Genomic DNA, 26,631 nt, shown 5'->3' with positions numbered 1-26,631 from the left:
CCAGTTTCTAAGTCAAGCTCAACATTTCTAGGATGACTCTGGGCAATAATTTTTTAGGTAATTTTAGTTACTGAATAACGAGCTCAGAAGACATATCCACATTTACATCAATAACTTCAGGTCTTTTAAGGCAGCCTCTCTTTGTTATGTGCCATCAATTAGTTGCCTGTGTGTGTGACTCTGTGTGTATACCTATCTAGGTACATGGCCAGCTGAAAAGTGATAGTCTGATATTCCTCTTTTAGAACATGAATTATCACTTAAAAAGTAATGTTAAAGTTTATTACTTCAGATTTCATCAATTCAGAGTTTTATAGTGGTCAAAGTTTGCTTTTTTTTTTTTAGAAAGAAACAGGAGCTAGTTTAAAATTTCACGTGAAATAAAGTAATCCAGTGGAGATATATTAACATATTCCCTAAGTGGATTTCATAAACACTTGTTTATTCATTGTCTGCCAACACCTTCGAATCTGATGACAATGTGCTTGGGAACAGCTGAGCCTGGCAAATATTCCCACTTGACAGGATTATTGTTGCTATATGTTAGATTATTTTTAGAATTAACAATAGTATAAAAAGTTTTAATTGCTACATTCTTTAACCACATTTTTTTTTGCAGATATTTTCCATTTCTTCCATCTTACATCAGATTATATTAACTTATAAATGAAACATAGGGGCAGAATAGAGAGCGCCTTTCTAATAGAGTCCAGATTTCTGTAACTGGTTGTTGTTTTTCCTGCGTGGGATGTTTTTGGTTTTGAAAGTAGAGCATGAATTCCTTGGATTGTTTGCTACCTTAATTGTACGATAATTTTATAGGATCCTTTCTGTTTTGAGTACTATGTTAGCTACGTTTCTGTTTTTAGTTTTTCTGTTGTGTACCTAGTTTCTGTTGTATCTGGAAAACAGTTTAAAACCTTTAAACTATTCAGTAAGATTTTATTAATGAAGTCTCAGTTTACATGCATATTTTAAAATTTGTCCTTGTACACAAATCAGTATGTATGGTGTTTGGTGTATACATGCAGAAAAATATCTATATTTTGTTGTTAGTTTGTAGAACTAAGGTGCTGATGAATAAAGTTTTACCAGTTTTGCAGAGAAAGAGCATTTATAAACAATTAGTTTGTTAAGATGGTATAACCCAAAGAGGCAGTTTATCTTTGTGAGATAAAGTTTATTTCAAGCTGACAGATAACCTGAAAAGCACCTTAATGATTTTAAGTGTTTTCTATGTGGTTTGGGTTTTGTTTTTGTTTTTTTCTTTTTAGTAAGTATAGAAGTGCTTTGAAGGGGCCATGTATATATTTGTGCTGACTTGTGCCATCCAGGGGACAAATTCATTCACTACTACTCTTACTAGATATTATGAGTGTCCTCGATACTAGATTACAAAAGATGTCTTATAATTTTTAATATTTTTAAATGTCTTTTATATTTAATATACAATGTCTTATGTTATTTTAACATGTCTTATAATGTCTTTTAATATGTCTTATAATTCATTTTTTAGTATATAGGCATTTAGGTGTGAAGAGGATTTGATTTATCCATAAGTAGTTTGTGGTCTATTCAACTGTATCACTTACTTCTTAAGCAACTGAGCCTTGCCTACATTGTTATTGTTTAATTTTTTTTTTAATATTTCCATCTGGGAAAATTTCCCCTGAGCTCCGTCGTGGACTCAGCTTCTATAGATGGTGATGTATTAATAATCTTTCTAGGAGAAACATAAGACTTACTCTACTCTCAGTATGTAAAAGGAGATTAGATGTAAAATACTACATAAGTTATCTCCCACATAGTAAATGTTAGTTTACTAATGTTAGACTCTCAATCACGATAAATTACATTTTATTTTATATGTAAATTTCCCTGACACTACATTGCAGATGGTACAAATCAGTGCCAGGTTCCTATTGTGGAAACAAGGAATTATGCCCAAGGTCACACAATAATACTGACATGAGAATCTAGTAGAAAGATGAACCTTGTCCCTAGTCCTCTAGCTCTTGAATGAAGTGGCTATCTGTACACCTACAATGCAAGGTTGCTGACAGAGCGAGAATTAGGAAAGCATGGTGTCCTGTCCCTTCAGGGTCTGGGAAGTTTGTTATTTAAAATTAGGAAAGCATGGTGTCCTGTCCCTTCAGGCTCTGGGAAGTTTGTTATTTAAAAGCATTTCAGAGCAAATAAAGGAGGAGAATCTGTAGGTCTGCATTGTCTTGCTTCATGTATTTTCTTCCTTCTGGTTAAAAAATATATAATTAGTTATAGTGCTTTACGCTTTGTTGAAAGAAAAGTGAAAGTGCTAGTCAGTCAGTCATGTCCAACTCTGTGACCCCACGGACTACAGCCTGCCAGGCTCCTCTGTCCATGGGATTTCCCAGGCAAGAATACTGGAGTGAGTTGCCATTTCCTACTCCATGTTTTCTTGAGTTAGAATAAATACAGGCACTCAAGCATCCTTTCCCTCAGGAGTAAATGGCTTCAAGTGGACAAAACTTATACCCTGCAGCTAATATAGTTCGCATTATACTCTTCTGATGCTGGGAAAGGTTGGGGGCGGGAGGAGAAGGGGACGACAGAGAATGAGATGGCTGGATGGCATCACCGACTCTACGGACATGAGTTTGAGTGGACAGGGAGGCCTGGCGTGCTGTGATTCATGGGGTCGCAGAGAGTCAGACACGACTGAGCGACTGAATTGAACTGAACTGAACTGATACCCTTGTGATAGATACTAACACTGTTGAGAGTCTTTTCCAATATGTTCAAGATCACAAAACTGAGTATTAATTGGAGGAAAATCTAAATCTCTTTAACAGTCTAGTCTCAGGAATAACCAGTGCTGTCAATCAAAAATATTTCTAAGTTAGTAACCAATATGCTGACATTTTTGATTGTATGTGAACTTATAAAATATTTATCATATTTTCATAGTATTTTATGTGGATTAGCATTAGATGTCATGTTTTTAAAAAATATTTCATGAAATAATTATGAAGCTCCCAAGCCTATTCAGTTATTATGTATTGGAAAATTTTTTAATTGTACTTTAAAGAAAGGCCTGTACATAGGATATCAATTATGGCTTATAGTGGTATTGCTAACTAAGTCAGAGCTGTGTTAGAAAATCTGATGTTGATGTCTTCCTTAAGAAAACCCTGAATCTGTCATCCTGTTCTTGAGTATTGGCTCACCATTTTATTTTTTTTTAATGTTCTCATGCTCTTCCTCACACTCACGTTACCCTCCCTTCAAAACCCCACTGACCCTTTCCTCCTGTATAAAGCCTTCTGAGGTTCAGGAAGGCAGATGTTACAGCAGCTCTTCGTGTAGACATTATGATCACACTCACTTCGGGGTGGACTCTGCTGCTAAGACCAATGTAGAGTCTGCCCTGTAGATACAACCTGTCCTTTGGGCTGTGCAAGGAAAGGAGGGATTGAGTGCTGTGGGCTTTGTAAGAAGCCCTGTGGGCATGCTCCTTGCTACTGCTGCTACTCTGTTATCCAGAGCACTGAGATGAAGTACGCCATATATTTGGTGTTGTGTGTAGTAATGTGTATGTTATAAATATTCTTTTGTATGTATTAAGGATTAAAATTACCAAAAAAGTTCTCATGCAGAAGCTCTTAGTGATCAGAGTGAATTATATACTGCTGTTCACTGTGAACATACTGCTGATTTTCTGGTGTTGTCAGACATGTTAAAGTGGATCCAGCATAATTGAGCTGACAATGAGTGCTTTATTAGTGCTTCTTCTTAAATTATTATTGCCTAACCGTTATGTGTGTGTACTCAGTCATGTCTGACTCTTTGTGACCCCATGGACACAAGAGATAACTGGAGTAACAGTCATGTTTGGCCTTAGAGTACAAAATGAAGCAGTCAAAGGCTAACAGAGTTTTGCCGAGAGAACATATTGGTCATATTCAACACACTCTTCCAACAATAGCAGAGGCAACTCTACACATGGACATCACCAGAAGGTCAATACCAAAATCAGATTGATTATATTGTTTGCAGCCAAAGATGGAGAAGCTCTATACAGTCAGCAAAAACAAGACCAGGAGCTGATTGTGGCTCAGATCATGAACTCCTTATTGCCAAATATAGACTTAAATTGAAGAAAGTAGGGAAAGCCACTAGACCGTTCAGTATGACCTAAATCAAGTCCCTTATGAATATACAGTGAAAGTGACAAATAGATTCAAGGGGTTAGATCTGATAGAGTGCCTGAAGAACTATCGACAGAGGTTCGTGACATCGTATAGGAGGCAGTGATTAAGACTATTCCCAAGAGGAAGAAATGCAAAAAGGCAACATGGTTGTCAGAGGAGGCCTTACAAATAGCTGAGAACAGAAGAGAAGCGAAAGGCAATGGGGAAAAGGAAAGATATACCCATCTGAATGCAGAGTTCCAAAGAATAGCAAAGTGAGAAAAGAAAGCCTTCCTCTGTGATCAGTGCAAAGAAATAGAGGAAAACAATAGAGTGGGAAAGACTAGAAATCTCTTCAAGAAAATTAGAGATAACAAGGGAACATTTCATGCAAAGATGGGCACAATAAAGGACAGAAATGCTATGGACCTAACAGAAGCAGAAGATATTAAGAGGTGTCAAGAATACATAGAGGGACTATACAAAAAAGATCTTCATGACCCAGATAGCCATGATGGTGTGATCACTCACCCAGAGCCAGACATGCTGGAATGTGAAGTCAAGTAGGCCTTAGGAAGCATCACTATGAACAAAGCTAGAGGAGGTGAAGGAATTTCAGCTATTTCAAATTCTCAGAGATGATGCTGTGAAAGTGCTGCACTCAACTCAGCAGTGGCCACAGGACTGGAAAAGGTCAGTTTTCATTCCAATCCCAAAGAAAGGCAATGCCAAAGAATGTTCAAACTACTGCACAATTGTACTCATCTCATGCTCTAGCAAAGTCATGCTCAAAATTCTCCAAGTTAGACATCAAAACACTACATGAACTGAGAATTTCCAGATGTTCAAGCTGGATTTGGAAAAGGCAGAGGAACCAGAGATCAAATTGCCAATGTCCGTTGGATTATAGAAAAAGCAAGAGAATTCCAGAAAAATATCTGCTTCCACTTGATACACCAAAGCCTTTGTGTGGATCAAACGATCTGGAAAATTCTTAAAGAGATGGGAATACTAGACCACCTTACCTGCCTCCTGAGAAATCTGTATGCAGGTCAAGAAGCAACAGTCAGAACCAGACAGGGAACAACAGGCTGGTTCAAAATTGAAAAAGAAGTACATCAAGGCTGTATATAATCATCCTGCTTATTTAACTCATATGCAGAGTACATCATGCAAAATGCCGGGCTGGAAGAAACACAATTTGGAATCAAGATTGCTGGGAGAAATATCAATAACCTCAGAAATGCAGATGACACCACCATTATGGCAGAAAGCGAAGTCACTAAAGAGCCTCTTGATGAAAGTGAAAGAGGAGAGTGAAAAAGCTGGCTTAAAACTCAACGTTCAAAAAACAAAGATCATGACATCCAGTCCTATCACTTTATGGCAAATAGATGGGGAAACAGTGGAAACAGTGGCATATGGCATCACTGCATATGGTGACTGCAGCCATGAAATTTAAAGACACTTGTTCCTTGGAAGAAAAGCTACGACCAACCAAAACAGCATATTAAGAAGCAGAGACATTACTTTGCTGACAGAGGACCATCTAGTCAAACCTATGGTTTTTCCAGTAGTCATGTATGGATGTGAGAGTTGGACCATATAGAAAGCTGAGTGCCAAAGAATTGATACTTTTTTAAAAATTGATACTTTTGAACTGTGGTGTTGAAGATGACTTCAGAGTCCCTTGGACTGCAAGGATCAAACCAGTCAATCCTAAAGGAAATCAGTTCTGAATGTTTATTGGAAGGACTGATGCTGAAGCTGAAGCTCCAGTATTTTGGCCACCTGGTGTGAAGAACTGACTCATTAGAATAAGACCCTGATGCTGGAAAAGATTCAAGTCAGGAGGAGAAGGAGAGGACAGAGGATGAGATGGTTGGATGGCATCACCGACTCAATGGACACTAGTTTGAGCAAGCTTCGGAAGTTGGTGATGGACAGGGAAGCCTGGTGTGCTGCAGTGTCTGGGGTCGCAAAGAGTTGGACATTACTGAGGGACTGAACTGAACTGATTACCCATGTGTGCTTAGTCATGTCGGTCTCTTTTTGACCCCTTGAACTGTAACCTGCCTATCTCCTCTGTGCGTGGGATTCTCCAGGCAAGAATACTGGAGTGGGTTGTCATTTCCTCCTCCAGGGGATCTTACCAACCCAGGGATGGAACCCACATCTTCTTGCATCTCCGGCATTGACAGGTAAATTCTTTTACCACTTTGCCACCTGGGAAACCCACTGCCCATATGCTGTACTTGGAATGCCCGCTTTTAATTAGCACAGATCAGAAGCCTTTAAGTTATCTTTGACTGTCTCAAACCTCACATCCGTCAACCACCTCTCTGAATATATATGTACATATTTATCAGAATCAGACCTTCCTGTGATTTTTGTTTTTATATCCCTGATAGCTAATCATGTTGAATGTCTTTTCAGGTGCTTATTGGCCTTTTGGTATATCTTCATTGGAAAAACGTCTATTCAGATCCTTTGATCCTTTTAAAATTGAGTTTTCTTTTTAATGTTTAGTTGTAACAATTCCTTGTGTATTCTGAATTCTTACCAGATATATGATTTACAAATATTTTCTGTTATTCTTTGACTTATCTTTCTCTTTCAGGATAGCATTCTTTGAAGTGTAATAGTTTCTAATTTTGGTTAAATCAGTTTATTTGCTTATGCTTTTGGTGTCATGTCTAAGAAGCCATTGCTTAAGGCAAAGTCAAGATCTATACCTATGTCTCCTTCTAAGTATTTTATAGTTTGAGGTCTTGAATTTGATTCCACTTTGAGTTAACTTCTGTGTATGATCTGAGATAGGGGTTTAGTTTCCTTCTTTTGCATGTGGATATCCAGTTGTCCTAGCACCATTTGTTTAAGACTATTTTTGCCCCCATTAGGTTGTCTTGGCACCCTTGTTGGAATCAATTGACTGTAAATTTGAAGATTTATTTCTGGACCCTCAGTTCTGTTCCATTCATTATGATAACTTACTACATGGCTATGTGAAGTCTTTCCTGAGTCAGATGGTTTTCTTTGAGCTGTATTCATCTTGTCCAGGCTGTGTACTTATTAACTAGGAGCCTTCGAGTAACTGATTTTCTGGAAGGCTATTTACTTGGGAAATGCTTTCTAGAAAAACACATTTTAAAACTTCTCAGTTATCTGCTTAATTGATATTTTCTTTGCCTTTGTGGAGTTGTAAAGGTCAAAATCTCTAAATCATGACTTTCCTTCTCTGTGTGTTGTCTTCTTGACTCTCCTTACAGCTTTCTGTTTTGAATTCATATTTTCCTCCTAGGGAGCTCTTTTGAGCCCCCAGGGAATTTGAGAGCAAGGTCACGTGAGTTACATACATTTGAGCATAATCTGGACTTTCAGCACTGCATGGACTTTTACTGTAATAAAGCCCAGCTCTGATCAAGTATATCCATAGTTGACTAGCATTCTGGCATGTGGCCTGAAGGTAATAGGGCCAACTGGCAGTTTTCTTGTGGCTTGAATACCATGCTGGACCACACAGGTACCTTTTCATCCCAGGCTATTAATCTTAGAAGTTCACTTTCTAATCTTAGAAGTTGGAAACTGTTTTGATGGAGCAGCAAAGTGGAAAATAATTTCTTATTGAGGCTGTTTAAAGATTGCCTTGAATAGCTATAAAGTACAGGTAATTCAGTTTGTCTGCTTTTCCCAGTCAGTCAACCAGGTGGTCATGAAACTCTAACCAGGTATGTATTCTCTCAAACTCCTTAAACACAGATTTAACTTAATCGTCATTCAAGTACCTGTGGTATGTAAATATTAATCCATGTGCTTACTCTGAAAATACCACTTTCCTGTTAGTTTAACAGTTATTACGCTCTAGTTCTTTCAAGACACATATCAGTTGGATAATAAATACATAATTTTTCTTCAGAATTGTAAGATACCCAGTTATTTTGAGAGTCCCTTGGACTGCAAGGAGATCCAACCAGTCCATTCTAAAGGAGATCAATCCTGGGTGTTCATTGGAAGGACTGATGCTAAAGCTGAAACTGCAATACTTTGGCCACCTCATGTGACGAGTTGACTCACTGGAAAAGACTCTGATGCTGGGAGGGATTGGGGGCGGGAGGAGAAGGGGACGACAGAGGATGAGATGGCTGAATGGCATCACCGACTGGATGGACATGAGTTTGAGTGAACTCCGGGAGTTGGTGATGGACAGGGAGGCCTGGCGTGCTGCGATTCATGGGGTCGCAAAGAGTTGGACACGACTGAGAGACTGAACTGAACTGAACTGATTTAACAGATATATACCCCTTCATTGTGCTAGGAAGCATGTGAAATGTTACTTCTGTTAGTGTTTTGGGTGTCCTCATCATTTATATTGTATGTGAAGTCTCACCTTTTTGATTGGCTTATGACCTTCTTCTAGGTTTTCCTCCTGTGGGTTAGTCTATGATTGGACTTAGGCAAACATGCTAGCAATCAAACTTTTATTTTTCCGTTTATTCAATACATGTTGGTAGAAAGCCTCATCTTAAAACTGTATGCTCTGATAGTTGCTGACGATACAAAGATAGAGACCAACAGCTTCAGTCTCTACACGTTAAGATGAATTTGCTTCTAACTCTATAATTGCAAGAGACCATTCTTACATAAGACTGTGAGAATATATTTGGTCATCCATTTGTTAAACCAGAAAACCTGTAAGTGTCTACTATGTGCTATCACAGTTGGACCTGCAAAGATCACGAACAGCTTCTGAGAGGATGTGATGGTTGAGCTGAGCTCTAGAGAGTGTCAGGCAGGTGAAGGGATAGTGGGAAAGCCTTCCTGGCCAAGAGAGCACCAAGGCACAGAAAGAAGCCTCGTATGGCAAGAAGGCAAGACGGGGACAAAACCAGACCTTGAGATGTTGTTCCTTGAGGTGGGACCTTATGGGCCATGTTGAGAATTTTGCCCTCTGCCTTAAGAGCAGAAGGAAACCACTGAAGGATTTGAACCAGAAGCCTCTTATGCACAGCATGTGACTTAGTTCTTAATTGGACAAGGTTAGCTCTTACACCGGAGAAGGCAATGGCAAGCCACTCCAGTACTCTTGCCTAGAAAATCCCATGGACAGAGGAGCCTGGTAGGCTGCAGTCCATGGGGTTGCTACGAGTCAGACATGACTGAGTGACTTCACTTTCACTTTTCACTTTCACACATTGGAGAAGGAAATGGCAACCCACTCCAGTGTTCTTGCCTGGAGAATCCCAGGGACGGGGGAGCCTGGTGGGCTGCCGTCTATGGGGTCGCACAGAGTCGGACACGACTGAAGTGACTCAGCAGCAGCAACAGCAGCTCTTACACAGATTTGATTTTGAGATGGAAAATGTTAAAACTTTTACACTTCGTCTTTTGCAGAGTGTGCTTTAGAATTACCTGCAGGACTTGTTAAAACAAATTTTTGGGCCCCAGTCCCAGAGATTCTGTAGCTATGGATGGTGTTCAAGAATGTGATTTCCTAGTAACACCCCAGAAGATGCTGTTGCTGCTGCTGCTGCTGGTCCTACCCATGGACCAGATTTTGAATAGCAGTTGTTTAGAGTCATGGAACTCACTCACCTCTCTTTTGCTACTGTTTTCCTTATGTGTAACCAGCAAAGGGTCATTTTCAGTCATGTATTAACAAGAAACATTTTTTTGTTTCAGGAGCTGTATATTTTAGAAGCTACTTCAGGGCTATAAATTACACTTTTTCTTATACCATCCATGTGTATGATATGTGATTCTATGAGGTGGTGTGGCAGTATTGAGTACTAGGTAGACATAGCCCCAGTGTTCTTGGCTTGGAGAATCCCAGGGACGGGGGAGCCTGGTGGGCTGCCGTCTATGGGATCACACAGAGTCGGACACGACTGAAGCCACTTAGCAGCAGCAGCAGACATAGCCCCAGAAATCAGGATACTTAAAATCAGAAATAAATCATAATTAACAAAAACTTTAAAAAAAGTTAAAGTACAACTTTGACAGCTGTTAAGATTTCGAAGTTTAAAACAATATGATTTGGATTTGGAAAAACAGTTGGTGTTTCTGCAAGAGTAAACCTAATTTTATTGAATCCATTTTTTTTGTTTGTTTTTCTAGATCTAATTACTTGTTTAGACACTGCATCCAGTTTTTTGGAACCTGAGTTCAGGTATGACTGTATTTGTGACTTTTTTTTCTTAAATGTTACTGTTCATCTACTTTATCCTCATCTTATTCACTTGATTATAATGGACATTGTATGATTCATAACCATTATTCTAAAACAGCAATAAATCAGAGCTTATTTAAAGCCACTCAATTGCCATGTTTAAATTTTGCCTTACTCGTAGCATTTGAATCTTCTCCACAGTGGAAATATAATTTGGATATACTTTAAAAGTAGAACTAGTCAGTCTTCAAAATCTAGTAAAAACTCCTTGGAAAGCTAGAAGAGCTATTTATTTTTGCTCAAAAAGAGTTAGGAAGACAGTTGAGGCTGTTAGAGGATTCCTCACTGTTCTTACCCCAGTGGCATTTTTACTATTATTTCCCTTGACTCTTGCCTGGACTAGGATGAACTCATAATTGGTTTCCCATTTCTAACCTTTGCTGGCTTTTTTCTGCCATTCACATTCTGCCAAGTTATTTTCTAAAATCTGTGTTTTATCACTCCTCTGCTTTGAAATATTATTTCAAAACTTATTATGACAAAACACCATCACTATTCCTTAGCCTAGTTTTCAGGGTCCTTCACAAATAGTCTGTAGGCCATTTTTCTAGTCTTACATTGAAATGTCTCTGGATTATTTATACTGCTTTGAGCTCTCAGAACTTTTGTCTTTACTTTTGTCTTTACTCTTCGCTGCTTAGTAAATTCATTCTCATCTTCAAAGACGCATCTCACTTACTTACCCCAACTTGCTACTACTCCCCAAAGAAACTTCATCGTATCTTCAAGAATGGTCCTATTTTATCTTCAAGAATGATTCTCTCTATGTGAGCTGGGGTCCTCTTCAGCCCTCCAGGGGGATCCTGGTCAGCAGAGGTAATCCTGCTGTCAGTGTGTATCACGCAGCCCTGCAAGAGGGTCAGCTGTCTTGAAGCCCCCTGCACCAGCTCCATCTTCGCCACCCAAGCGCACACTGCCATCCTCTCTTGCCTGGACTAGCTAACAGTGTCTTATCCTCCACTCATGGTCCTTACAGTCTCTTTTCTTTCCAGGAGCCAGAAGAACTTGAAAAAAAAAAAAAGCAAAATTAAACACCATGAATCAGGTTATGTGTTGACACCATCAAAATCCTTTAATGACTTCCTCTTTTAGAAATATACCCCCAAGTCTCCTCACCACAGACCCCCCAGCTTCTGTGTGATCTGATCCCAGGCTTCTGTTCCAAGCTTCTTTCAGACCAGCTGCACCTTTCTCACCGCGCTCGGCCTGCGTGGCTTGACCGTGGTCCAGACCCACATGAGCCACCCTGCCCCAGGGATAGGCTGTTCCTTCTGGTTGAGGCGCATGTCCTTGCTGTCTTCCAGTGATGGTCTTTGGTTCCCTGCTGAGGCTTCGCTTCCTCAGAGCCCCATCCCCTGGCCAAGTCAGTTGCAAGAGCCCCACATATGAGCACAGAAACTGCCTTGGCACAGCTGTGTGATCTGGAAACACAGCTCCTCAGTGTCTTCATCTGTAAAATGAGGATATTGATGGTACCTAGCACGTAGGGTTTTTATGTGGATGACCTGAGTGTAACTCAGAAAGCTGCTTGGCACATGGGAGGTTTGCCAAATTTTGTATTACTTTTCTGAAGTTAGAGTCCTTCTGATTATTTCACAGGGTACCTTTTCTTTACAGCAGAATCATAATCTCATTCTTGGGTTTCATGAAGTATTGGCTTAATACTTAATACTCCTCCCACCATGAGCATGTGAACCCAGGGAGGACCGCCACCATTTGTCTGGTTGACCTTCGTGAACCCACCCCTTGCACAGCCCAGCACTTAACAGTGTTATAGACATACATGTAAATGTGTGGCGTGTGTGGGTGGATGAATGAGTAAGTGAATGAGTGCCAAACATTTTTTTTTAAATCACCTTAAATTTGATGAATAGAGGATGGGTGAAACAAATTACAGTTCATCCACAAAGTTAAGTATTATGTAGCTACTGAGTATTGTGAATTGCTTTTAGAGTAGAAATATGTCTGTCATTCATTATGAAATAAAATAATCAAATCAACATATAGGATATGAGGTGATTTTTGTATATATGTGGGTGAAGACATGTGTAGATGGATGGAGAAAGTCTTAAGGACCTTTTAGAAGTGGTGGTTCTCTCAGGGTGGTGAGATTATAGTATTTACACTGAACTAAAAAATGGTAAGTGTTATTTTTTGGTCTCTTTCCCCAGAAAGTACAACAATGTATACCATTTAACTTGTTTTTATTTCACAGCAAGTACTGCCCAGCTGGTTGTCTGCTCCCCTTTGCTAAGATTTCAGGAGCCATCCCTCATGGATACAGAGATGTAAGTTGGCTGTAGACTTAAGTTAAAGTGATGCCAAAACTTCTCATAGACAGATGTGTAACCTATTGTTTATCTTTACTGTGACTTTTATTTTCTGACCATTATTTCTTTTAGTAATATGTAATGTTTTGTTCTTTTTCTTCTGCTAAAAATATTCTTTGTTGTATTACCAGTCATCTACCCCATCTTTATTAAGACGACTGCCCAGATCGAATAATTTCTAGAGGAAGTGTAAGTGTCTTGTTTGTGAATTATCAAAAGAAAATGTGGAACTCATCTTGTCTCTTTCCCTCCTGAAGTCCTCCCCGTTGTGCATGGCCGGTGTGCATGCAGGCGTCGTGTCAAACACTCTGGGTGGCCAGATCAGTGTCGTAATTAGTAAGGGCATCCCGTACTATGAAAGCTCTCTGGCTAACAACGTAACGTCTGTGGTGTAAGTACATGTGCTGTTTCTAATAAATGCGCTGCGTGGGGTGGGATAGGGCCGAATGAGGCCTGAGCAGTATCGCTGGTGATGGCGTTCATGAAATAACACTTGTGCGATAAGGACTCACGTGTATGTCCGATGTCTGAGTGCACTGACGGGCACAGCCAAGGCCGTGTTCTCTTGGCTTGTTCTCCAGCTGAGAGGGTGGTAGTCATTTGGGGGAGTAATTTGTTTCTTCTTTCTGAGCCTAGAAAGAGCCCAGAATGAGTCTAGAAGTTTATTGCCAAGTCTTTACTTCATTTTAAAGATGAGAAGGCATAACTAACTACTCTGTTCTTTATGCCTGTATGGCCCAAGATGGATTTAGACAATTGAAATACACTGAATAGAAGTCAGATTTTGGCATAAATCAGAGATAGTACTATTATGAATCCCTGCAATCCCGAGAGAATATTGTAGGAATGTGTTTTCATTGTATTTATGCTGTTTCACAAAACCTAAACTAGGTGTCGAAAGTAGGGGGTAGTTGAAACAGTGAATAGAAACACAGTATGGGTGATCTGTCCATAAACCTTACATCTCAGACATGCCTGATCCTGCAGTGTAATTGAAACCAGCTTCTCTGTAGGTCCTGGGCCAGGTTCCTTCAGAAGCCCAGAGCGCCACACTCAGGACAGTGGAGTTTCACTGTAGAAAGCCTGTGTCTCTGTCGCTTACTCTTTTTCATTTTATTTACAACTTTTTAACCAGTAAAAACCGTTCTAAGCTTTCTGACGACACAAAGCAGGCGACGCCTGGACCGTCATTGGTCCATCCCTGCTACAGACAGAGTCAGTTACCTTTTCTCCTCTGGTTTCTTCTGGATGGTTTTAAGCAAATTGTTTCATTCCTTTCTGCTGTTCTACTTTTAGAAAGAATTTTTTTTTCATGAGTTCTTTCATTTTTATTTTTTTTATGAAGGACAAGTCACATCCACTTGTAATGGTTTGAAATGTTGTGCTGAAGGCAGACGTATACACTGCTGATTTAGATGGTTTTATCCCTCCAGGTTCCTCAGGGCCCCTTGACCAGCCACGTGGTGAACTAATCACTTGTCCCACCATGCTCTCTCCCCAAGCATCTATCCTGCCAGTTACAAAACCCCAACGCAGTGCTGCCTTGTAGCACTGAAACACTGATTTCCTGTAACAAATGCAGTCTCTTCTTAGTAGCCAGCTTTTCTTCTGTTTGCCCCTGGAAGCTTGAGCCTCTTTCTCCGAGATCACCTTTTGTTTTATAGTCCGCAAAAGCAATTGCTGTAGAAACATTTTAGGAATATGTTAATCTCATAAGAGAGAAATAGTGTAAGTACTTATTAAACGTTGCATGGATACACTTGAATAATCATGTATGAAACTAGGCACTAGATACTTGAAGACAAAATTATTTATGCTGATTTCAGAAGTTGTTCTGCTTAATTAGAAATGTGACTTCTTTTTTGCTAGGAACAATAGCAGTTCTCTCATATATAGCCATAGACTATTCTTAGTAAAATAAAAACAAAGTTTTGCTAAGACAAATATGAGGAAGTCATGTGTTGTATGAACGTCACCAAAGAAACCTTTCTCTTTTTCAGGGGACACTTATCTACAAGTCTTTTTACATTTAAGACAAGTGGTAAGCCTCTCATGGACTTCATAACTTATTATGATTTATATAATAGCCATTATTTTTTTAACACTGTATGTCAGGCACTTTGCCAGTTCCTAGGTTTTGTTTTTGTTTTGGTGGGTTTTTTGTTTTTTGGGGTTTTTTTTTTTTTTGCACTTCCTCATTTAGTTACCACAAATAACTCTAGGAAAGAAAATAGATTGTAGTTGTTGTTCAGTCACTCATTCGTGTCCAACTCTTTGTGACCCTCTGGACTGGAGCACACCAGCTTTCCCTGACCTTCACCACCTCCCACAGATTGCTCAGACTCATGTCCATTGAGTTGGGGGTGCCATCCAACCGTCCCATCCTCTGTCGCTCACTTCTCCTCCTGCCTTCGATCTTCTCCTGCATCAGGGTCTTTTCCAGTGAGTCGATTCTTTGCATCAGGTGGCCATATTATTGGAGCTTCAGCATCAGTCCTTCCAATGAATATTCAGGGTTGATTTCCTTTAGGATAAAATAGATATTTAATAATTTAATCGACAGAATAAACTGGAGGTTTTATATTAATAGAGAAATGATCAAGTGACCATGGAAGTTTCCTAAGAAAAAAGGATTTTTTTAAAATATGTCTGAAGTAATTACTTGATCAACAGAATATATTGAGTGCCTTTTTTCATTTGTCACCAGACACTCTTCTGGTGCTAGTGAAACAGAAGTGAGCAGAATTTACATTCTGGTAGTGAGATATGGACAATGAACAGTGGATAAGTAAATGAATGTTTATAATGTACTGTCTATAACATTACAAAAGATGTAGGAAATAAGGCAAGGAGAGAGGACAGGCAGTGCAGGAGGGACTGGTTGGAAGTTTGAAGTGGATTGGGGCAGGCCTCACGGAAAAGGTGGCGTCTAGCAACACCTGGAGGAGCTAGGGGAGCCTGTTGCCCACTGAGGAAAGCGTCCCAGGGAGAGGGTAAGGTTTCGCCAGTAACTAGTGGTTATTGCTGTGAAGGGGCATCTCAGGTCGTTCAGTGATAAATAATCTGCCTGCCGATGCAGGAGATACAGGAGATGCAGGTTCGATCCCTAGGTCAGGAAGAAACTCTGAAGGAGGAAATAGCAACCCACTCCAGTATTCTTGCCTGGAGAATTCCATGGACAGAGGAGCCTGGCGGGCTACAGTCCATGGAGTAGCAGAGTCGGACACGACTGAGCACACTCACATGCGTTGCTGTGAATAAATAGGTCTATATGTTCTCTGATGAAACACAAGGACAGACCCAAGAAGCATTTTCCTGCTTTTGAAATCCTCTAGTATAGGCTATTGTCAGCATAGTGAACATCAGTTAAAGGTACAATTCAGAGTTTCCAATGAATAAGTATTTATAGATTTTTGAGTTTATGTCTGGAAACCGACTTACTTTCCTCTTTGTTTCAGGTTGTTATGGAACACTGGGCATGGAATCTGGCGTGATCGCTGATGCTCAAATAACAGCATCATCTGTGTTGGAGTGGACGGACCACACAGGACAAGAGAACAGCTGGAAACCTGAAAAGGCCAGGCTGAAAAAACCTGGACCTCCTTGGGCTGCTTTTGCCACTGATGAATATCAGTGGTTGCAAGTAGACCTGAATAAGGAAAAGAAGATCACAGGTAAAAGAGACAGAATTTTCTAGACGATTTACAATGCTGATTTCATTTGAAAACCTGGTGACATGTAAGAAATTCATAGAAAATTTGGTCACTGAAAATTTAATTATATGATTTTAAGTTTAGTTCTGGAGAAGGAAATGGCAACCCACTCCAGTACTCTTGCCTGGAGAATGCCACAGACAGAGGAGTCTAGCAGGCTACAGTCCATGGGGTCGCAAGGGTCACACACGACTTAGCGACTAAACCGCCACTGCCAAGTTTAGTTTACTGGTAATATGACCGAAGAAGGTTTTATAAAGCATTGCAAAGGAGAGGAGTTGGTATTTGATTCTTATTAGTTTTTCTTTTCATTGTACTAAGTTTTTTTTAGGGTAGTGTTAGAGTAAAGGGATCTTGAGGCATCTGAAATAACCATCTCCTACAGTCATTAAGTGGAGTAGGAAATGGCAACCCACTTCAGTGTTCTTGCCTGGAGAATCCCATGGACAGAGGAGCCTGCAGGGCTACCATCCTGCGGTCACAAAGAGTCAGACGCGACTTAGTGACTAAGCAGCAACAGCAGTCACTAAGACAAGTTTGTGTTCAGAGAGTCCATTTTAAGTGCTACAGATAATATCCCACGTGTGCCGACTATAAATCTAATTATTTAGAGCAACTTAACAAATGGTCAGGATATTTGGTTAGGATTGCTTTAGATAATTTTGTTAAAATTTATTTTGCTTTGGTACTAAAAAGAATGCCAATAATCTTTATTCATTCCCAGGAAGTCATTCTTTTTCAGTAAGTGAGCAGTATTTTGCAGTGACATGAATACAGGCTGCCAAAATACAATAGTCCTTTCCTTATATGTGGTCATAATTCTTCCTGTCCCTCCAAGGGAACAAAGCCAAGGAGTAGTTCCTATTATGATGAAACCTTGTACTTAGGCATGGTCCTGTGCCACAGACAAAACTGTTTGAACAGTACATTTCAGGTGTTAATGCTTCAGTGATGAACAGACTTCAAGGATCAGACTGTGAACTCTAATGAATGACCTTCCTGTTCCTAGGCATTGTGACTACTGGCTCCACCATGGTGGAGCACAATTACTACGTGTCGGCCTACAAGATTCTATACAGCGCTGATGGGCAGAGGTGGACTGTGTACAGAGAGCCTGGTGTGGACCAGGATAAGGTAAAATGATCACTGAAGTACTTATAAAGAGCATTTTTAGAAGAGGGTGATGCGTAGGTGTGGCCTTTGCAATAAGCCACAGAAACTCTTCCTGTGTGATACTAAAAATTAAATATCATATGGTCTTACTCTGCCCTCTCCTGGTTATTTTAGGTAGTGTTGGTTACTGGGCTTCCCTCGTGGCTCAGCTGGTCAAGAATCCATCTGCAATGTAGGAGACTTGAGTTTGATCCCTGGGTTGGGAAGATCCCCTGGAGGAGGGCATAGGAATCCCCTCAGTAACCTTGCCTTTAGAATGGAGGGCTATAGTCCATAGGGTCACGAAGAGTTGGACACAGTTGAGCGACTAAGCATAGCACACAGTTATTACCCTTCTAACATGGTTAGGAAATTCCCAGGGTTTCTGGGTCCATTTTGATGATTGTAAGGGTAAGTACTTTCTTGATTTCTTTTTCCAGTATTAATTAAATTGTTTAAATAATTTATTAATTATTTATTATAATTAATTAATTTCTTATCTTTAAAAAACTTTTCTTATCAATCCACAGAATGGTGGAGATCCTAATTTGTTCCTAGACTTCTACTCTCTAGGCAAGTTGAGGGGGCCGCAGAGGACAAGGCAGAAGCGCGTTAAATTATAGGGTATTATAGAAAGATCATTTCAAGATCACCTCACCAACATTTGTTGTAAAAAACAACTATTTTTTTCCTACCTGGAGAATTTCCTCATATTATTTTTCAGTTAGCCAAAAATGACAGTGCTGTAATGTGCCAGAACAGATGCCTAAGGGGTGGAGAGAAAGTAGCAGAGGTGGCTCTCAACTGGAGGTCAGTTTCTTTCACCCGGGCTCCCGGTCTTGATCCACCCACTGCAAGGGGTCCCTGTCCCCAGGGAAGGTGACTGCCTCTCATCTGGAATTGAATTATGAGCACATTTTTGCAATGAAACCTCCCTATGAGTTTTGTTTTGATTTTATGCTACTGTCAGTTCTCTGTTATATACATGGTATGCTGATATTTTCACTTGCCACTTATCTCTCTGTTCAAAAAACTCCAGGGGTTCCTTTTAGTCTTTCATCTGGATCTAAACTCTTCAGCTGTCATTCAAGGCCTTCCTTCTTCTCTTCTATTTGGTTTCACATGAACTTCACCTTTAGTGAGTCTCCACCCCTTGAAGCAAATAACAATATTGTCTCTGTATGTAACTTATTTCTGCTAATGCTCCCAAACTTGACAACTTTTTACTATTAGCACAGCCATATTTATTTGTATAGTAATATTCGTTATACTTGTGGAATAATTTTTATAATCATAAGTATTATCAATGCTTATATTTTAAAAACGTCTCAACAAATTTCTGAAAAAATATTTTTGGCTTCTTTTTTGAAAGGCAATTTCACTGGGTTTAGAGTTCTAGGTTGGGACTTCTCACCTGCCAATGCAAGAGACGCAGGATACATCCATTCAATTCCTGGGTTGGGAAGATCCCTGTAGTAGGAAATGGCAACCTATTCCAGAATTCTTGCCTGGGAAAGCCCATGGACAGAGGAGCTACAGTCCATGGGGTGGCAAAGAGTTGGACACGAATTAGTGACTAAACCACTGCCTGTAGGATCAGAGTTCTTACCTGTAAAATGAGGAAGTAGTCTGGCTTATCAGTTCTGATCTGCTTTTCTGCTGTGACACACATAGCTATTCTGGGATGCAGTTAGGTTACTTGGAAATCATGTGATCTTTTCAAGGCTTACATTTTTGTGTTGTTAGGTAAGACCTGAGCAGCTTTAGTTCTCATCTTTCCCGACTACTGAGACAGTGTTGTTCTAAGAACTCAACCCAGTATCCTCTATGAGGTTTTCCCACTCTCTGCTGGCAGAGAAATGGAAACTGTGTTTATACAGTTTCTCCAGTAGGTGGAGATATATATCGCTTATGTGTTCACTTTCAGTCAATTTATTGAGAGAAAAATTATGAAAAGTACACAGTAAAGCATTTCCTCTAAGACCTCAAATGTTCAATTATGCTTTACTTTAAAAATAAATTTATTTAAATAGCTGATGATTGCACAGGAATTATTAATACAAAATACTGTACACTGCAATTAAAACCTTCTCCTCAAATTGCCAAGTTAGAACTTTTGTTATGCTTAAGTCATTTAAAATGATTTTTATATTTGGTATTTCCTTTTATGAAATTTTTATGAAGAATGTACAGCTTAATAGTTCTTCCAAATTATGATTTATTTTCATACAAATTAATGCTTATTGTCATACTTTGCAGAGCTCATTTAAGGCCCAGAGCAAAACCCAAAAACATGTTTCAGTGGAGAAGTTTAGCCCTGGCCTCTGTTGATGTAAAGTACCAATTTTTTGTTGTTTTTTAAAGATATTTCAAGGAAACAAAGATTATCACCAGGATGTGCGTAATAACTTTTTGCCACCAATTATTGCACGTTTTATTAGAGTGAATCCTACCCAATGGCAGCAGAAAATTGCCATGAAAATGGAACTGCTTGGATGTCAGTTTATTCCTAAAGGTAATTCAACAATATGTTTAAGGCATCTTGTTTTCATCGCATTAATTAAAAATGACTTCGCTGTTCTCTGAGAAACTAATAATAATGTGCTTATCCTGTAGGTATCATATCTTCTTAAAGGGATTTTTAAAAAGAAATAGTTATCCCTATTAACTCTCATATTAGATATCAAACTGGCTTCTAAAGTTACAGGTGGAAGAAGAAAGAGCATCACTGATGAGACAAAGCAAAGAGTTGGATTTCCAAATGTAGTCTCAATCTTAATCATTTATAATCAGGTCTCACGTAGCAGAATATTTCTATCATTTAAGCACTGATGATTGTAATAGTCATCTTAGCTAAGTACATTTTACTTTGAATAAATTAAAAGTAGGAATAACTTCCATCAAAATTATATAATATTTTAATACTTTGTTTACTGTTATATCCCCCAAAACTACCATAGTGCCTGACACATAGTAGGCCCTCCATAAATATTTATTAAATGAGTTGAATGAGTAGTAAGTATATATATTGTGCCAGCATTTTTATAGCTTTATCCTTTCAACATTCTCTATCCTTTCAATATCATCTGGTATTCTCCTTCCTAAGAAGATTCTTTTTGGACAATTTAATTATTTAAAAAACTCAGAAATCAAAGTATATTTGTGCATTTACTGCAGAATACATTGATCGTTCTGACATCTTTCTCTGAAATTTAAAGTTACGGTGCAAAATTAAGTACTGTGGGAAATGTTAAAGACATTTAAAGTTACTATTTTTTAACTATGATTTTTATAAGCAAAATGTAGAAACTTTTCTAAACCATTTTTCAAGGTCGTCCTCCAAAACTTACTCAACCTCCACCTCCTCGGAGCAGCAATGACCTCAGAAACACTACAGCCCCTCCGAAAATAGCCAAAGGTATGCCTCCTTTAAAAGTGAGCATTCAGTATTCCCTAGTTTTGTGGTATAATTTTCCATAAATATGTTAAAAGCATTATAAAGAAAATATTTTAATCAAGTTGGTATAGATAAAAGAGTAAAGAGTTTTTAAAATTTTTTTCAAGGTCGTGCCCCCAAATTTACTCAACCACTACAACCTCGAAGTAGCAATGAATTTCCTACACAGACAGAGCAGACAACTGCCACTCCTGAAATCAAAAATACTACCGTAACTCCAAATGTAACCAAAGGTATGCAAACCCGAAAATTAATACCTGTTTATAGGAGTGAATTTTTTTGTTTTTAACAAGTTTTCAGGAATATCTCCAGCTTTTAAACCCTCAAGTTTTTTTCCGCCTTGTTTTTAAAGTATAGCAAAAACTTCAGCTCCATACCTTATAGAAAAAACTGGCTGCATTGCTAAGTTCTGTTATCTGTTACAATGTAAAATGATTCTTTAAGTATTTAGAGCTGGCTGCTGTATTCTAGGTTCTCAGCCTCAAGTTCTCAGCTGCTATCCCCCACCCATGACCATGTACCCCGAGAGGAATTTAGGATGGAGAAAAACGGAATACTGACTCTAAACAGTTAAGATACATATTAATGAATAATTTCAGTGAGCTCAGACTCTTGCATCTTGAGAACTTGAGGCAACACTGATTACTGAAATGGCAGGTAGCATTTATTTTGTCCACTTTAGAAAGAAGCAAGAGTTGACAGGGACAAGAAATTTCAGCATCCCACAAAGAGCTTCAATTTACAGAAACCATGCATTTGGGTGGAATCCCAGACCACATACCATATGGAAGAACAGTCATTTTTAAGTGTTGCTCATCTTAAAATCTGATTATAGAATTTTAAAATCTTAGGACTAAAATTGTTCTTAAAGCATTTTATTTTGGAACTAGGGTCCATGTAATCTTTAAAAGACTAACAAAGAGCATACAGGTCTTTTTGATTGAAGACCTCCTGTCTCCTTTTCTTTGAAGTAGTACTGTATAGAATTTATTATTTTTTGAACCTAAGCATATATTGTATTAATAATACCTCTGATTAAGTCAAATAGTATCCATGTGAACCTGACTATTTTCTCTACGGTTTCACACACTTTAGGGATAAAGCACTTTTGCTTTTCTAATTTCTTAGTCCTTTCTGTCCTGAGTCATTATTTCTGTTGTATGCCCTTCTCCTTTCTCCATTTTTCCATCCAGTCTAAGGGTGTTGCCGGTGAAAATCGCATCGTGGTCAGATTTGTGCTGCTCTAACATCAGGGTCCTCCCTCAGTACCAGCTGGTGGTCTTTCTCTTTCCCTGGTTAGTTCTTCTGTCTGTTCCCAACAGTAGCTGTTAGAAACATCCTCTGTATCTTTCAAACCCTTGACCCAGAGATCCTTACTCACTCTCAGTTCCATCTTCAGCTTTACAAAGTAGAAGCCATTTGAAGGGCACTTCAGTGAAACCTTTTTCTGGACCCTGCATTCTCATCTGTTTCCCATCCATCCTACTTCTCAGAGGCCTGGTGTTATGGATTATCTTCTCCCTTCCTGAATCTTCAGGCACGCTCTTTCTTTGGGTTATGATGATATGGAGTAAAGGAGATTCAGGTCTGGAGCTTCCCACCCAGTAAATATCAACAGTTGCTGCTATTGTCACCCTCGTGGCCAGGAGGAGGTTAAGGAGTGGAAAAGAAACCAGCTTCCCAGATGACCTTTGCTGTTGTTCAGTCGCTCAGTCATTTCTCTTTGCGACCCCAAGGTCTGCAGCATGCCAGGCTTCCCTGTCCTTCGCTGTCTCCTGGAGTTTGCTAAACTCATGTTTGCTGAGTCAGTGATGCCACCCAACGATCTCATGCTCTGTTGTCCCCTTCTCCTTCTGCCCTCAATCTTTCCCAGCATCAGGGTCTTTTCCAATGAGTTGGCTCTTCACATCAGGTGGTCAAAGTATTGGAGCTTCAGCATCAGTCCTTCCAATGAATATTCAGGGTTGATTTCCTTTATGATTGACTGGTTCGATCTCCTTGATTCTTGATATCCAAGGGACTCTCAAGAATTTTCTCCAGCATCACAATTCAAAAGCATCAACTCTTCGGCACTCAGCCTTCTTTATGGTCCAACTCTCAACATCCATACATAACTACTAGGAAAACCATAGCTTTCACTATTCAGCCTTTGTCAGGAAAGTGATGTCTCTGCTTTTTAATATGCTGTTTAGTTTTGTCATAACTTTTCTTCCAAGGAGCAAGCATCTTTTAATTTTGTGGCTGCAGTCACTGTTCACAGTAATTTTGTAGCCCAAGAAATAAAATCTGCCACTGTTTCTGTTGTTTCCCCATCTATTTGCCATGAAGTGATGGGACCAGATGCCTTGCCATCATCTTATTCGTTTTTTGAACATTGAGTTTTAAGCCAGATTTTTTACTCTCCTATTTCATCTTCATCAAGAGGCTCTTTAGTTCCTTTTCATTTTCTGCCATAAAGGTGGTGTCATCTGCATATCTGAGGTTGTTGATATTTCTCCTGTTAATCTTGATTCCAGCTTGTGATTCATCCAACCCAATGTTTTGCATGATGTACTCTGCGTACAGGTTAAATAAGCAGGGTGACAATATAAAGCCTTGACGTACTCCTTTCCCAGTTTTGAACCAGATGACCTTGTTGTTCAGTTGCCCAGTCATGTCCAGCTGTTTGGACTCCATGGACTGCAGCACGCCAGGCCTCCCTGCCCCTCACCATCTCCCAGAGTTTGCCCAGGTTCATGCTCACCGTCTCGTCCTCTGGTGCCCTATTCTCCTGCCCTCAGTCTTTCCCAGCATCAGGGACTTTTCCAATGAGTCATGTGTTCACATCAGATGACCAGCGTACTGGAGCTTCAGCAGCAGTATCAGTCCTTCCAGTGACTCTTCAAGGTTGATCTCTCTTAAGGTTGACTGGTTTGATCTCCTTGCTGCCCGCAGGACTTTCAGGAGTCTTCTCCAGCACCACAGTTTGAAGGCATCAATTCTTTGGCAGTCTGCTTTCTTTACAGTCCAGCTCTCAAAACTGTACCTGACCACTGGGAAGACCATAGCCTTGACTATATGGGCCTTTTTCGGCAGAGTAATGTGTCTGCTTTTCAACACATTGTCTCGGTTTGTCATCACTTTCCTGCCAAGAAGCAATTGCTTCTGATTTCATAGCTGGACTCACCGTCTCCTGTGATTTTGGAGCCCATGATGAGGAAATCTGTCACTATTTCCATCTTTTCCCTTTCTGTTTACCATGTAGTAATGGGGCCGGATGCCATGATCATAGTTTTTTTTTAATATTTAGTCTTATGCCAGCTCTTTCACTCTCCTCCTTCACCCTCATCAAGGGGCTTTTTAGTTCCTCTTTGCTTTTTGCCATTAGAGTTGTATCATGTGCTTATCATGGGGTTGTTGATGTTTTTCTTACCTATTTTGGTTCCAGCTTGTAACTCATCCAGCCTGGCATTTCTCATGATGTGCTCAGTGTATAGCTTAAACAAATAGGGCAACAGCAGACAGCTCTGTCTTACTCCTTTCTTGATCTTTAACCAGTCAGTTGTTCCATACAGATGACCTTAAGCAGACCATTTTCTACCCAGGATTCCTTATCTATAGAGTGAGATCACGTAATCCCCTTATTAGGTGATCTCCAAGTTCTTGCAGGCTCCAGCATTGTATTGGTTTCTGCCTTGTTCATACATGCATTTGGTTTCAATACTTAATACTAAATGCAGAGTACATCATGTGAAATGCCAGTCTGGATGAATCACAAGCTGGAATCAAGATTGCCAGGAGAAATGTCAGTAACCTCAGAAATGCAGATGACGCCACCCTTATGGCAGAAAGCAAAGAGAAGTTAAAAAGCCTCTTGATGAAGGTGAAAGAGGAAAGTAAAAAAACTTCCTTAAAACTCAGCATTCAAAAACTGAAGATCATGGCATCCGGTCACATCCCTTCATGGCAAATAGATGGGGAAACAATGATAGACTTTATTTTCTTGGGCTCCAAAATCACTGTGGATGGTGACTGAAACCATGAAATTAAAAGATGTTTGCTCCTTGGAAGAAACACAATGACAAACCTAGACAGTGCATTAAAAAGCAGAGAAATTACTTTGCCTACAAAGATGTGTATTGTCAAAGCTATGCTTTTTCCAGTAGTCATGTACAGGTGTGAGAGCTGGACAGTAAAAGGCTGAGTGCCAAAGAATTGATGCTTTTAAACTGTGGTGTTTGAGAAAACTCTCGAGAGTCCCTTGGACAGCAAGGAGATCAAACCAGTCAACCCTAAAGGAAATGAACCCTGAATATTCATTGGGAAGACTGATACGAAGCTCCAATACTTTGGCCACCTGATACAAAGAGCCAACTCATTGGAAAAGACCCTGATGCTGGGAAAGATTGGAGGCAGGAGGAGACATTGGTAACAGAGGATGAGATGGTTGGATGGCATCACCGACTCAATGGACATGAGTTTGAACAAGCTCCAGGAGATGGTGAAGAACCAAATCCTGGCGGGCTGCAATCCATGGGGTCCCAAAGAGTGGAACATAACTTAGCAACTGAACAACAACTTGGTACTATGCTGTTATCTTTTCACATCTGTAACTATTTTGCCATCACTTCCAGTATCTAGGTAAAATTTTATTATAAGGAGGATACAGTGATTTACTTCCTGCCCCTCATTGTTGAGCATTTGGATTACTTCCCGGTTTTCACTCTTCTGCAGATACAGTAGCGGAGATCTTAAAGGTACATCTTTGAATGCCATCATAATTTTCTCCTAAGAATAATTCTGCATAGAGAATTGCCAAGTAACACCTTTTTATAAATTTTGCCCCAAAATGCCGATCAGAGTGATAGTTGTAGTCCTATCAAAATACCTGTTTCTTGAGACCCTCTTTTAAATATTTGCCAATTTGATAAGCAAAAATAGCATCTTATTCTTGTCTGAGCTCTAATTCTCTGATTACTAGTGAGGTGAACATGTTTAATGCTCACTTTTTTTTTTGCTTGTTCAATAAGTTTATTATTGTCTTTATCTGAAAAATTTTGATAGCAAATTGTGGTTTGGTTTATTAACTCTTGGCAGCCCATTCCTGATCTTGAAGGAAGCCTATCTTTCTTCTGAGCAAGTGACATTTTGGGACAGTTCCACCTCTTCTTTTTAACTTCTTTCTTAGCCTTCTTCTCATACACTGGATTTTCTCGTATTGCAGCATGAACTTTCTTATACGTCTCCTCCATCATGTCTGTAGTTACGTTGTTCTTTATGTACTGAGAGAATTGTTTCTTGTAAGCGTCCTCGTATTCTTCAATCGGGTAACGCATGTAATCCGCAGCATCGTGCTCCACGATATGCTTTCAGTGTACCTCAGCGTTGAATTCTTTGCTTCTTAATGCATTGCTTTCTCATCTCTGATGACCTTTCTGTTTATCTTTTTACTGTCAATTCTGTAATAGATTAACTAGTATTAACCTCTTATCACATATGCAGAAAATATTTCCCAGCTTATCATTTGTCTTTTGATCTATCTTGGTGTTTTAAAAACATACAGTGGTGGAGCAAATAATGCAACAAACTTTCATGTATCTGTGAA

General features: G+C 39.5%; 2 protein-coding genes across 3 annotated transcripts in view; one reads left to right on the top strand and one right to left on the bottom strand.

The window, feature by feature from the left end:
- Window positions 1–26,631, top strand: part of DCBLD2 (discoidin, CUB and LCCL domain containing 2) — an 83,264-nt gene that overhangs the window by 45,889 nt on the left and 10,744 nt on the right. For both annotated transcript variants that reach the window (XM_055408506.2, XM_055408594.2), the window contains 9 exons: window positions 10,284–10,335; window positions 12,611–12,683; window positions 12,983–13,116; window positions 14,726–14,766; window positions 16,184–16,399; window positions 17,448–17,572; window positions 19,955–20,105; window positions 20,922–21,008; window positions 21,155–21,280. In XM_055408506.2, the coding sequence (XP_055264481.2) occupies window positions 10,284–10,335; window positions 12,611–12,683; window positions 12,983–13,116; window positions 14,726–14,766; window positions 16,184–16,399; window positions 17,448–17,572; window positions 19,955–20,105; window positions 20,922–21,008; window positions 21,155–21,280 (1,005 nt within the window). The remainder of the gene's footprint in view (window positions 1–10,283; window positions 10,336–12,610; window positions 12,684–12,982; window positions 13,117–14,725; window positions 14,767–16,183; window positions 16,400–17,447; window positions 17,573–19,954; window positions 20,106–20,921; window positions 21,009–21,154; window positions 21,281–26,631) is intronic.
- ST3GAL6 (ST3 beta-galactoside alpha-2,3-sialyltransferase 6) overlaps window positions 16,247–26,631 on the bottom strand; it is a 108,231-nt gene continuing 97,846 nt past the window's right edge. Inside the window, exon 14 of the mRNA XM_088836344.1 lies at window positions 16,247–16,374. The gene's annotated coding sequence lies outside the window, so the exon portion shown is untranslated. The remainder of the gene's footprint in view (window positions 16,375–26,631) is intronic.

Source organism: Moschus berezovskii, chromosome 1 (assembly GCF_049115385.1).
Source record: "Moschus berezovskii isolate FMDL1 chromosome 1, NW_MosBer_1.0, whole genome shotgun sequence".
Taxonomy (NCBI): domain Eukaryota; kingdom Metazoa; phylum Chordata; class Mammalia; order Artiodactyla; family Moschidae; genus Moschus; species Moschus berezovskii.
Note: the sequence above shows the minus strand (reverse complement) of the source record. Positions and strands in the feature narration are given on the sequence as shown.